Below are 13,524 nucleotides of genomic sequence, written 5' to 3' on the forward strand. Positions count from 1 at the left end.
GGTGGCGGAATAGGAGAGGAGAAGAAGGAGACGGAAAGGGAAGTAGAGGGAACCCCCCGGAGTTAGAAAGCTGCTGCTGCTTCCTAAACATCCTGTGCAAGCCCCCCCTCAAGTCCACACGCACACACATGGTTCACTAGCTAGACCCCGCCCTCACCGCACGTCCGAGTTAGAGCAAGGCACTATAGCAGGCAGCTCACAAACTCACTGCGGCCCATCTGAATGTTTCTCTGTTACACGTCACCTTAACCTGAAACACCCTGACCCCTGCCCTGTGTGACCTCTCACCTCTTGTCCAGCCAGCTGAGGCAGACGTTGACGCTGGTGCTGCAGCTGCTCAGCTCCCGGCAGGAACTTGGGTGTCGATATGGACGTCTTTCGTCATTCAGGTCCTTCTCCAGCACGTGCTGGGCCCGACGGTTAGCCCTGCCGACGCAACACACAGCAATCAATCAATCAATCAATCAAAGCTTTATTTGTATAGCGCATTTCATACCCAGAGGCAACACAATGCGCTTTACAGAGAACAAGGGAGGTGGGCATTGGTGTATGTCTGTGTGTGCATGAATGTGCCTGGGTCCAGATAGAGGCAGGGGTAGGGGTAGGGAGGGGGTAGGAATGGGGAACGGACCCGGGTTAGGGTGAGGGGAGGGGGAAGTGACCTTGGGTACAGTCCGCTGCTGTACCCAAGGTCATACATACTGTCCAACTCCAAATGGAAAAACAAGTTCTATTCTACTCTATTCTGTAGCCCGTGTGCAGACCGCTGTGTGTGTGTGTGCGTGTGTGTGTGTGCGTGTGTGTGTGTGTGTGTGTGCGTGTGTGCGTGTGTGCGTGTGTGCGTGTGTGCGTGTGCGCGTGTGCGCGTGTGCGCGTGTGCGCGTGTGCGTGTGTGCGTGCGTGCGCGCACCTACTGGGCCCGTCCACCAGCTGGCAGATGTGAACAAAACTTTATTTGTATAGCGCATTTCATACCCAGAGTTGGCCTATCAGAGAATCTGCAGAACGTCACACATTAAGTGACTGAAGCGACTCAGTCAGGCTGTTGGATCAGACAAACAGAGGTGGAGGGAACACATAGGGAATGGAGAGACAGGAGAATAGTAACTTGTCATAACTTAATGGTAAATGGACTGCACTTATACTGTATAGCGTTTTTCCACCTTAGCGGCACTCAAAGCGCTTTACAATGGCCTCTCATTCACCCATTCACACACCAATGGCGGTAGCTGCAATGCAAGGTGCTAACCTGCTCATTGGGAGCAATTTGGGTTTAGGTGTCTTGCTCAAGGACACTTCGACATGTGGACAGTCGGAGCTGGGATTCAAACCACTGACCCTTCGATCATTGAACGACCCGCTCTACCAACTGAGCTACAGCCTCAATGGGGCCGTACTGCCATTTTCTATGTGCACCATGGCCTAGAATTACAGCGCCATCTATTTAGTATGTTGGGGTGGGAGTAGCAATGCAAGGTCTACAGTGAATACTTTCTTCAGGTAGTGCCACCTACAGTAGCATGGTCTATATTGCCTAATCAAGTTCAATTAATTTTACCTGCTGCACCCAGATAGCAAGCGGATCTGGCCATATAGGCCAGATCTGGCACTTGTGGCTTAGTTCTGGCCCACATATGGCCCAGATCCGCTTGCTATCTGGGCAGTCTGCCGCTGAAGGTGCTCCTCTCCTTTACCAGAGTGAAGGGGGTGGGAGACATTGTTCATGATGGCCCTCAGTTTGGCCAGCATTCTTCTCTTTGCAGTCTCTGAGTCCAGGCTGACCCCCAGAACAGGGCCTGCCCTCGTGATCAGCTTGTCTATCCTGTTAGCATCTGCTGCTTACCCCAGCACACCACCAAATGTGAATTGTGAAAACATATATTCGTTTTATTTTGCTATAACTATTATTTACCACCATTATGCGCCACATCTATCATTTATTTTAATTAATAATAATTAATTGTTTATAATTCATTTCAAACAGTCTATAAAAATACGTAGGCTACTGATTATTTTACCACAGCACTAAGCACGTTGGGTGTAGCTTTATAATGAATCTACAGTAGGTTGATTTTGTTCTTTCTGCGTGTGCGGAACCTTCCATAGCTCCATTGCTGGGGAAGAATTACCAGAGGGACAGACTGAAGCAGCATTGTAAACATGTCAGACGGATCAGACGTACCGAGTGATGCTCCAGAACGTGAGTGTTTTAGATAGCATCAAATACAGCATTTGAAAGTACATTCAAGTCGGAGTTGTATCTCTTTTAAAATTGCTATTAAGTATGTGGTTCATGTCAAGATGGAACTAATTGAGAACGAATGTTAACAGCGACAACGAGGTGAATTGTAACGTTAGCTAGTGCTACCCGGAGCAAGCTATGTAACTTGTTATAAAAGTCTTATGTCATTGCAGAGTAGCATAGCACAACTAGTTAATAGCACATGTCAGAGTTTAGCCATTAATGAGCCAACGTTAGTTTGATATCTAGCTAGCTAACGTCAGATCTCTAAGTCTTATGCAAGTTCATTGTCCCGAATGCTGTAACGAATGTCTGCAACGTTATGTGAGTCACGTAAGGTCATAACACCACCATTTGATCAGATAGGCCAGCCAGAGCAAGCTAGCTACGTAGTATAGTAGCTAGCAATTACAACGGAAGCACTAACATCTAATCGTACAGAGATCCTCGTTTTAGACTACATACAAGTGGGACACAGGAGGTGAACATGAACGATAACGATTGCAGACTGTTAACTGTAACGTTATGTGTGCGCCAGACTGCCCCGGGACTAAAAGTGAACAGGCGGGGAAGACGTCAACATGCCAGGGCTGTCCCAACCAGAAGCTGTGTTCCTCGGGGGTGGCCAGACTCCCTGACCCGGGTAAGACCAAGCCCCGTCATCTGGGCCAGTAACAGACTCCCTGACCCGGGTAAGACCAAGCCCCGTCACCTGGGCCAGTAACAGACTCCCTGACCCGGGTAAGACCAACCCCCGTCACCTGGGCCAGTAACAGACTCCCTGACCCGGGTAAGACCAAGCCCCGTCACCTGGGCCAATAACAGACTCCCTGACCCGGGTAAGACCAAGCCCCGTCACCTGGGCCAGTAACAGACTCCCTGACCCGGGTAAGACCAAGCCCCGTCACCTGGGCCAGTAACAGACTCCCTGACCCGGGTAAGACCAAGCCCCGTCACCTGGGCCAGTAACAGACTCCCTGACCCGGGTAAGACCAGCGTTACCTGGGCCAGTAAGGTCAAGGGCAGAACAGCCAGAGGATCACGCACACACATAAGCCGACAGACCTTTTTACTAGCCAATAGTACATCTTAACAGTTTTTTATACTTTACTCTAGTTATTAATGGGAGCTTTGTGACTGTTGAGGTTTCTCCATTATTCTCATACACTCTGTCTGTCTGCCCCCCCCCCCCCTCTCTCTCTCTCCCTCTCCCTGTGTGTGTGTTGTCCAACCACAGCGATAGCGGAGATAGCGGTGAAGCTGTCTACAGTCAAGCACAAGATCCTGGTCCTCTCGGGGAAAGGAGGAGTAGGGAAGAGTACTTTCAGCGCACACCTGGCACACATTCTGGCCAGTGACGACACCAAGGAGGTAGATAGAACCCCAAGACCTCAGACACAGTCTCAATACTTTAAAGTGGCCTCCTTCCTTTCCTTAGCGCCTCGCTCGATTCCTGTAGCCTTTGGGGAAGTCTCTGGTCTCCTCCTCATCCCATTTCCATTCTCTGGTTTGAGGGGAAGGAGCGTGGCTGTTAGCATCCTGTCTGCTTGAAGGCTCTCAGATAGGCTAGCGGGTGAAAGTTGGTGTGTTTATGTTGTGTGGATCGGTTTTGAGGGAACACACACACACACACACACAGGGCCCACATATGGTCGCGCAAAACACTGGCGCTATTTTCAAAGGCTAAGGCCATAGGCGTTTGGGGATTTTTGTGCCTTTTAAAGGTGCGTTTGCCAGGATCACACAACGTTTGCCTGAAAGTAGTTTGAGCTGTTCATGGGAGGCGAAGCTCATCTGATAACTTGCTATATCTATTTTTTCAGGGGTTGCAGGAAAATAAATAAATAGCCCACATATATTAAATAGAACACTTCTGATAATGTTTGCAATGGCCACTGTGGCCATTGTTGTGATTTCCGAAAACAGGAAATTAAGCTTCTGCCATACAAAAGAGCTGTCATCAAAACTCAATTCAAACTCATGAAAATGTTACTTAATGAGGTGTTGACACAGCTCAATAGACATCACAAAAATTTAAGAGGGCAATTTATGCTGCCTCGAGGAAGAGCAGGCATACAGGTGCATCTCAGAAAATTTGAATATTGTGGAAAGTTCATTATTGTCCGTAATTTAATTCAAAAAGTGAAACTTTCATATATTATAGATTCATTACACATGAAGAGAAATATTTCAAGGCTGATTGCCTCCATGCCATGTTCCATGTTGATGCAGTAATATGTGTAAAAGTAGACCCCACCAAATATTGAATGTATACCTGTAAATGAACATACTGAACATACTGTACAATCATAAAGATTAAAACAAAAAAGGCTTGAAATATTTCAATTTGTGTAATGGATCTAGAATACATGAAAGTTTCACTTTTTGAATTAAATTACGGAAAATAATGAACTTTTTCAAGATATTCTAGTTTTTTGGGAATGCACCTGTATGGTGTAATAAGCCAAGTCTTTAATGATAACTATCGTCTCATCCGCCACCCGTCCAGATCTTCACTCTGGAAGACAGTAGGAAGAGAATAATTATCTAATATTAACAAACCATCCCAGATAGCAAGCTGATCTGGGCCATATACAGGCCAGATCTGGCCCTTGTGGCTTAGTTCCGGCCCATATATGGCCCGGAATCATTACACATCCGCTTGCTATCTGGGATGCGCTGAGCCAGGGTCATACGATCGTACGAAGAAGATCAGGGCTGCCATCAATCTGTAACAGTTATTTTTCTTGCTGTATAGAGTTGATACAGCCCCGTCTGCCTAAGAAACTGCTCAAATCAGAGTTTCAGTGCTCATGTGAGGAATGTGAGTGGGTTAACACAGGTGCATAAAGGAGCCAAAATAATGAGCAGAGACAACGATGGCAATGCGCCCAGAACTATGTGTGATGAGCTGCTTCCAGGGACGCAGTTCCCAATATAATCTTTGTGCTCCGATGCTCCAGCTCGCTGGGGATTAGATCCACCTGCAGGCTTGAACTCACATCGCTCAAAAAGGAGTTGGTCTCCGGCTCCGTTTTTGTCACAGACTAGGCCCTCATCACCGTCAATCCTAGAGGGACATCTTGGGGTCCAGAATTGATGTTGTGAATGTGAACCGCCTGAACATTTATGGAGTGAGATTCACACATGGCACCATTACACGGCCCTTCACTGGACACACCTCCCTGGTACCGAATTACCAAGATTTCACAATTATGCCTATTTACCGTTTACCGTTCGCAACCGTTATGTTTGCCTAGTCCAACTGCAGGATCAGATTTAGACAGGTCCACAGTCCTCTCTCTCTCTCTCTCTCTCTCTCTCTCTCTCTCTCCCTCTCTCTCTCTCTCTCTCTCCCTCTCTCTCTCTCTCTCTCTCTCTGAGTGGAAAGCTTGTGGATAGAGCAAAGTAAGTCTTCCTGTTGCTTTTTAAGTTCTTTGTTTGAGTTTCCTGTTGAAAGGTGGTGAAAGGAGGGGAGTGTGTGCGTGCGTGTGTGCGTGCGTGTGTGTGCGTGCATGCAGCAGGAGAAAGGGAGAGAGAGGGAGAGAGTGTGAATGAGGGTAGTTGATAAAGGGTCTCAAGCCCAATGAAAAGTGTTGTTGTATTTTATGTTAAAATAGTAAATGGACTGCACTTATAGCGCTTTTATCCAGAGCGCTTTACAATATATATATATATATATTATTTTTTTTATACCTTTATTTAACCAGGTTAAAAACTCATTGAGATTAAAATCTCTTTTACAAGAGAATCCTGGCCAAGAGTTGCAGCAACAGTTTCCTGAAAAAAAGACATAAAGGTTACGATACACAACTAAACATAAAGGTTACGATACACAATGACAACAAAAAACAACAATAACAACCGCTACAACAATGACAACAAATGTTAACAAGACTAGCTCAAAGCGCAAAATCAGTAATAGTTCATATGACGATCAGTTAACAATTACAACTACCAATAGATTCGAGGTTACTATATCCTTGACAGTGGCCTCTCATTCACCCATTCACACACACACTCACACACCAGTGGCGGCAGCTGTCATGCAAGGCGCTAGCCTGCTCATTGGGAGCAATTCGGGGTTCAGTGTCTCGCCCAAGGACACTTCGACATGTGGACAGGAGGAGGCGGGATTCGAACCGCCGACCCTACGATCATTGGACGACCCGCTCTACCTCCGAAGCCACAGCCGGACCATTTCAGACGGTCATCTCCCTTTCTCCTCTCCCTCTCACATCTCCGGCCTGAGAGTCCTGCTCTCTGGACACACAGACACTCTCTGGACACACAGACACTCTCTGGACACACAGACACTCTCTGGACACACAGACACTCTCTGGACACACAGACTCTCTCTGGACACACAGACTCTCTCTGGACACACAGACACTCTCTGGACACACATACACTCTCTGGACACACAGACACTCTCTGGACACACAGACACTCTCTGGACACACATACACTCTCTGGACACACAGACACTCTCTGGACACACAGACACTCTCTGGACACACAGACTCTCTCTGGACACACAGACACACTCCTCATGTATAGTGTAAGCTACTGTAGCTTCTGTTTATGATGGTCATAAAGAACCAAGAGAAAATAGGATCCTCTGGTTAAACCCACACATGCATTCACACACACACACACACACACACACACACTCAGGGAGGCCTAGACAGAGGTTAGTGGGCTTGTTTTAAGCCTATGTACTGTACTATATCCCCTGTGACCCTGTGAGAGAGACACAGAGAGAGAGAGAGAGTCCAGGCGCAGCAGGAAGCGTTGCTTCTGTCTGAGCACGACCATTCCGGTCCGGTCTCATTCAGAAAGCAGAACAGTTCCTCTGGAATAGACACTTGGCACAGAAATATTGGTTTCATAAGCTGGTTGTTTTATACGATGCTTAGTGTCCGAGTTTCCATCTTTTTGTTTTTGGAAGCGATTGAGTCTCTGGTCAGTCCAGCTCATTTCCACTTCTGATAAGAGGCCAGAGGCATGTGGAAAACGTTTTTTGTTTTTTTTGTCCCATTGCCCATTCCCAACCATCTTAGGAGGGTGTGTATGTGTGTGTGTGTGTGTGTGTGTCATAACATTTGGATTTGAGAGATATGCGCATCTGCGCGTACACACGCAGAGAGAAAGCAGGTCATTGTGAGAGTCCCCTCTCTCTCTCTCTCTCTTTCTCTCTCTCTCTCTCTCTCTCTCTCTCTGATGGCAGTAGCAGCTGTAAGGGTCCACAGAAGCTTCTTTATGAGACCCTAGAGAGCCGAGCGGCTGCTATGCAGTCTACAGTGGCTGGGTCACACTGCCCTCTGCTGTTCAAAGCGTGGACTGCATCTCACTCACACAACTAGGCAGCAGACTCACTACCGCCTGTCTGTGGTGATAGAACTGAGACATTGTCTGTTGTGTTGTGTTATGTTATGTTATGTTATGTTATGTTATGTTATGTTATGTTATGTTGTGTTGTGTTGTGTTGTGTTGTGTTGTGTTGTGTTGTGTTATGTTATGCACCAATGTAAACTGGGTCATCGGGTACATTGAGCTCCATGTTGGGAATTCCCAGTAACCAGACGTGTGCACTTATTGTATTTTATTGTATTATATTATATTGCACTGTACTTTAGAATGCTATTCTTGCACTTTGCCTTCAGCACTTGATTATGCTCTCACTTGTTTTAGAGAGAAGATGCACTTGTGAGTTCTGGCAAGTAGTACAATGGCTCTTCCTACTTTAAATGCAATTATTGTTGGTCGCTTTGGATAAAAGCGTCTGCTGAATGACTGTAATGAAATGTGTGTGTGTGTGTGTGTGTGTGTGTGTGTGTGTGTGTGTGTGTGTATTGCAGGTGGCTCTGCTGGATGTGGATATCTGTGGTCCCTCCATCCCCAGGATCATGGGCCTGGAGGGAGAACAGGTACGGCAACACAGATCAATCAGGGGGCGATCACACCTGGGAAAGACGCTAGAAACGAGACGCTAGTGAAACCATTGATTTCTTATGATACGGCGCGTCTGACTGGCGTTCCGGCGTGTTTTTCGACGGGCGTCTTTCAGGCGTCTTTTTTGACGCGCGTTCTTGCAGGCGCGTCAGTTTTGATGCGCGTTTGTAGACGCTGAATTAAAAAAAAAAAAAAAAAAATATTTTCAACTTTTGAGCGTCAGACGCGAGAAGCGCCATTTCGTCATCGTCATATTTGGCCCAGGCGTTTCAAGCGTCTTTGAAGCATCCGCGTTTCTGGCGTCTTTTCCAGGTGTGATCGCCCCCTATAGTGTTTTGTTTCTGCTGTTCTTGTGTATGGTATGATGGTAGTCTATAGTATGATGATGATGATGATGTGTGTGTGTGTGTGTGTGTGTGTGTGTGTGTGTGTGTGTGTGTGTGTGTGTGTGTGTGTGTAGGTCCATCAGAGCAACTCTGGCTGGTCTCCTGTGGTGAGTCAGACCCTCTCAATACTGGTTAACTGTTACATGTGTAATGTTACAGTACATGTGTGTGAGAAATTTATGTGAGAATTGTGTGCGTGTGCGTACGTGTGTGTGTGTGTGTGTGTGTGCGCGTGTGTGTGTGTGTGTGTTTTCCAGTACGTAGAGGAAAACCTGGCCGTCATGTCCATTGGTTTCCTGCTGAGCAGTCCTGATGATGCCGTCATCTGGAGAGGCCCCAAGAAGAATGGTGTGTGTGTGTGTGTGTGTGTGTATGGGGGGGGGGGGGGTGTTTTTGTCAGATTGAGCAGGGTTTCCACTAACCGGTAATTACCGTTTTTTGTCCGGGAAAATCTGTTGAAGTCCGACATATTTAAATCTCCAGTCATAATGTCCTGTGAAAATAATTCCCTTTAAGCACAATTTGAATTTGATTAAAATAGGCTTAACTTAAATTTCCACACATTCACATTTCTTATATATAAAAAAATTGAATATTCATTCTTATTCACTCTTCTTTTTTTTATGTCTAGGCTATAGACCTACAGTATGTGATGAACGAAAACGCCGTAGCTTAGCTTGCCTAGCGGCCCACATAGCGAGCGAGAGGGCAGGCTTCCATAACGTGTCTAGCCTAACCATAATGTTATACATGTACACTACATGCATTGTGGTATTTCTTTATAAAGCCCAGCCTGCCTATCAATTGTTTCTCAATAAACAGTTATGTCCTCCTCATCCTCCCAGTCTGGATAAGTAGGCTATGATTTGATAGGCCTAAATGCCTTCCCAACCAATGAGACGTTATGTGGAGTCCTTGCATTGATTGATGCAGTCCGTTCAAATAGGCATCAAAAGATAAAATAGGCCTATTTAAAATGACCAATTACATCCTCAAATCCGATCAATGCCAGAAACATCTTAAAGTAGCCTACAGCCGTAATTCAAAGGAACAAAAGTGACTAAATGAAATGAAAGGCTGCCTGTCGTGCATTATTATAATATAATAACCGTCATTTGTTCGTTTGAAATGTTCCCGGACACATGGACCGGCGCAGGTTTTAAAACCCTGTCTCTTCCTGTCGTCGTGTTCCCCCTCAGGCATGATCAAGCAGTTCCTGAGAGACGTCGACTGGGGCGAGTTGGATTACCTCATCGTGGACACGCCCCCCGGCACGTCTGACGAACACCTGTCCATCGTCCAGTACCTCAGCTCCGCCGGAATCGACGGGGCCGTCATCATCACGACCCCTCAGGTGACGGCGGCCGCCATTATCAACCACATACACCAGAAGAAGAAGCCCAGGTCAGCGGCGTGAAAGGTCACGACTGCCCGGCACACACACACACTGATCCAGCCAGAGCTGGCGGTGCTGCGTAAAGGTCACCGCAGTGACCGCTACAGTAGGCCACACTTCCCCTCCGTTTCTATGAAGCCTCTGGCTAGACTTGGCACACCCAAGAATTTAAGGACAAGACCAGATTACGCACGCTCTCACTTCTCAATCCTGCCCCGCCCCCTCCCCCCCCCCACACACACACACAGGAAGTGTCTCTGATGGACGTGAGGAAGGAGATCCGTTTCTGCCAGAAGGTCAAGGTGCCAATCATCGGGGTGGTGGAGAACATGAGCGGATTTGTCTGTCCCAAATGCAAGGTGCTGTCACGCGCACGCAAAACACTCGGCTCAGTTCTCACACATCGCAAACTCATGGTTGTTATCATCTATGGCGGTAGTATCACAACATCTCTCTCCTCCCTCTTACTCTCTCTCTCTATCTGCCTCTGTCTTTCATTTTTCCCTTTTCTCTCAACGTCCCCCCCCCCAGAACACGTCGCAGATCTTCCCTCCCACCACCGGGGGCGCTGAGCGTATGTGTGAGGAGCTGGGTCTTCCCCTGCTGGGCCGCATTCCTCTGGACCCCAGGATCGGCCGGAGCTGTGACGAGGGCCGGTCCTTCATCTCCGAGGCCCCCGACTCCCCCGCCGCCGCCGCCTACCGCAGCATAGTACAAAGTGAGCAAGGGCACACACACACACACACCTACACACACACAAACACACACAATCTCTCTCTCTCTCTCTCTCTCTCTCTCTCTCTGTGTCTCTCTTTCACACACACACACACACACTCTCTTTCTCTCTGTCTCTCTTTCTCACACACACACACACACTCTCTCTCTCTGACTCTCTCTCTCACACACGCACACACACTCCCTCTCTCTCTCTCTGTCTCTCTTTCACACACACACACACACACACACACACACACACACACACACTCTTTCTCTCTCTGTGTCTCTCTCTCTCTCACACACACACACACACTCTTTCTCTCTCTCTCTGTGTGTCTCTCTCTCTCACACACACACACACACGTGCGTACGCTCCAAGGTTATAATAGTTTTGCTTTCTTCATGAGTTTTTATTTTTATATCGTTTTAACTTTTTTCAATTTCAGTTTAATTTTGATTCGTTTCAAAGCAGGTTTGCTAGTTTAGTTTCTTTTACTTTTATTTTTTGAAAATGCTTAGTTTTAGTTTCGTTTTTATTCGTTACAGTATTAGATTTCGTTTTTTTCTTCTGTGCCATCCTTGTGAGACCATCCTGATCTCATGAGCTCACATTATTTCACTCAGTGTGAAACAAACCATCTGGCGCACGTCAGGTTACTTCTGCGCAGGGGCACAGCTAAAAATAGGAGGATAGGAGGATAGATTTCATATCCACCCACCCAAAATACTAGGCTTATGTATGAAATGAAAAAGACTAAAACTAAGGACATTTTCTCAATATTTTTAGTTTATTTTAGTTAGTTTTGTAAACACACAATGCAGTTTTAGTTAGTTAGTCTTTTTTTTTTTTTTTTTCAGTTAACTAAAATGTTTTTTCACACCTAGTTTTCGTTTTTTTGTTAGTTTTCGTTAACTATAATAACCTTGGTACGCACACACTCATACATGCTCAAATACAAATGCGAGGCGCACACACACACACACACAGACATAGGGGTTTGCACACATGCATCCCCATATGGTTACACAATGAACAGAAGCAAACACACACACACACACAGTGCCAGCTTCAACTTTCAAGTCTGCGGATAGTTATTCTTCATGACTCTGCGTTCAAGGGCGTTCTCTGAATCCTGATTAAATACAGTGAAAGAGGAATTGATGCGTAGATAGAGGAAGCACTGCGACGGAAAAGCTCATGTGAAATAAAAATGCTTCTATCAAATTATTGTCTGACTGCAAGTAAAAAGAGAACAAACATACGCCCACAGAAACACTGGGCATCTGGGCACACACACACACACACACACTGACAAACAACGGCGAATGAAAAGGCGCTATCATGCTTCATCACCCCATCTCTCCCCCTCCTCTCTCAGGTGTCCAGGACTACTGCTCCAGCCGTGTGACAGAGGAGGAGAGTTCTGACTAGAGGTCACACCGAACATGTTGGGACTGGGCAGGTGGGGCAGGTCGTCTCACAGTGATTTTGATCAGTAAATAAGAACAGGCCTAGAATCGGGTCAGAGGCTCCCAACAACTCTGCTGTCAACCAGTCTGTAACGGGAACCGACACCTGATCATCCGAACGGACACCTGTAGTTTAACAACAATCAAACATGCACAGTACAGTCTTTACAATGTGTTAGTCTTCTAATGCGAAATCATTTACAGATCAGGTCTTAATCTCAACTAGTACTAATACCGTCTGTTTTAAACACCTGCACGTGTCATCTTAGCACACAGCTCAGTACCTACATCCTGCTATTTCTATAATAGACTAGACCTACAGTACCTAAATCCCACCACCTCTATAATAGACTAGACCTGCAGTATTTAGATCCCATCACCTCTATAATAGACTAGACCTGCAGTATCTAGATCCCATCACCTCTATAATTGACTAGACCTGCAGTATCTAGATCACACCACCTCTATAATAGACTAGACCTGCAGTATCTAGATCCAACCACCTCTATAATAGACTAGACCTGCAGTATCTAGATCCCATCACCTCTATAATTGACTAGACCTGCAGTATCTAGATCCCATCACCTCTATAATTGACTAGACCTGCAGTGTCTAGATCACACCACCTCTATAATAGACTAGACCTGCAGTATCTAGATCCCATCACCTCTATAATAGACTAGACCTGCAGTATCTAGATCCCACCACCTCTATAATAGACTATACCTGCAGTATCTAGATCCCATCACCTCTATAATAGACTAGACCTGCAGTATTTAGATCCCATCACCTCTATAATAGACTAGACCTGCAGTATCTAGATTCCATCACCTCTATAATAGACTAGACCTGCAGTATCTAGATCCCATCACATCTATAATAGACTAGACCTGCAGTATCTAGATACCATCTTTATTATAGATCTGCAGTATCTAGACAATACCATCTCTATCATAGACCTGCTTTCTTTTCTATCTGTTTTTAATTATGACCAGTTGATAATAAAAGCACTCATTCCATGTTTGAGAAGAGATTACATATTTCTTTGATAACTGTATGATTCAGTCCCAACTGTCTATTTCAGTTATTTTGCTAAATTAGTATTGTTTTGATTTGTTCAAATATTGTTTTATATGTAGTACTTGCTTTGACAAAACAATATATAATAAATTATGCAAATTATGTTCTTTCATGTCTGTCTGTATGGTCTATTTGTCTAAATGCTATTTCTACAATCCTACTACATCTTTACCTGCAAAAATGGACAGTAAAGATATTACAGTCTCGAAAAACCAACAACAACATTACGGATGGTGTCCAGCCATGTGGTATATTAAAAAAAAAAGTGAAGTGAAACA

General features: G+C 45.8%; 1 protein-coding gene across 1 annotated transcript; it reads left to right on the plus strand.

Annotated features, from left to right (window-relative positions):
- Positions 1-282: 282 nt before the first annotated feature.
- nubp1 (nucleotide binding protein 1 (MinD homolog, E. coli)) lies at positions 283-13,306 on the plus strand. Its single transcript, XM_084437935.1, has 11 exons — positions 283-419; positions 2,107-2,200; positions 2,781-2,885; positions 3,480-3,613; positions 8,104-8,172; positions 8,658-8,690; positions 8,841-8,931; positions 9,783-9,937; positions 10,228-10,338; positions 10,511-10,697; positions 12,076-13,306. Exons 2-11 carry the CDS (start codon positions 2,161-2,163, stop codon positions 12,126-12,128), a joined length of 978 nt encoding a protein of 325 aa, XP_084294061.1. The 5' UTR covers positions 283-419; positions 2,107-2,160; the 3' UTR covers positions 12,129-13,306.
- Positions 13,307-13,524: the final 218 nt, after the last annotated feature.

This window comes from Borostomias antarcticus, assembly GCF_949987555.1.
Source record: "Borostomias antarcticus genome assembly, chromosome: 5".
NCBI lineage: Eukaryota > Metazoa > Chordata > Actinopteri > Stomiiformes > Stomiidae > Borostomias > Borostomias antarcticus.

What these genes read in the sequence shown, in the direction of transcription:
- nubp1 (XM_084437935.1), top strand. Translation starts at nt 2,161, where the DNA reads ATGTCAGACGGATCAGACGTACCGAGTGATGCTCCAGAAC. An exon ending in GAGAGGCCCCAAGAAGAATG is followed by an intron (nt 8,932 to 9,782) that starts GTGTGTGTGTGT and finishes GTTCCCCCTCAG; the next exon opens with GCATGATCAAGCAGTTCCTG. An exon ending in TCATCATCACGACCCCTCAG is followed by an intron (nt 9,938 to 10,227) that starts GTGACGGCGGCC and finishes ACACACACACAG; the next exon opens with GAAGTGTCTCTGATGGACGT.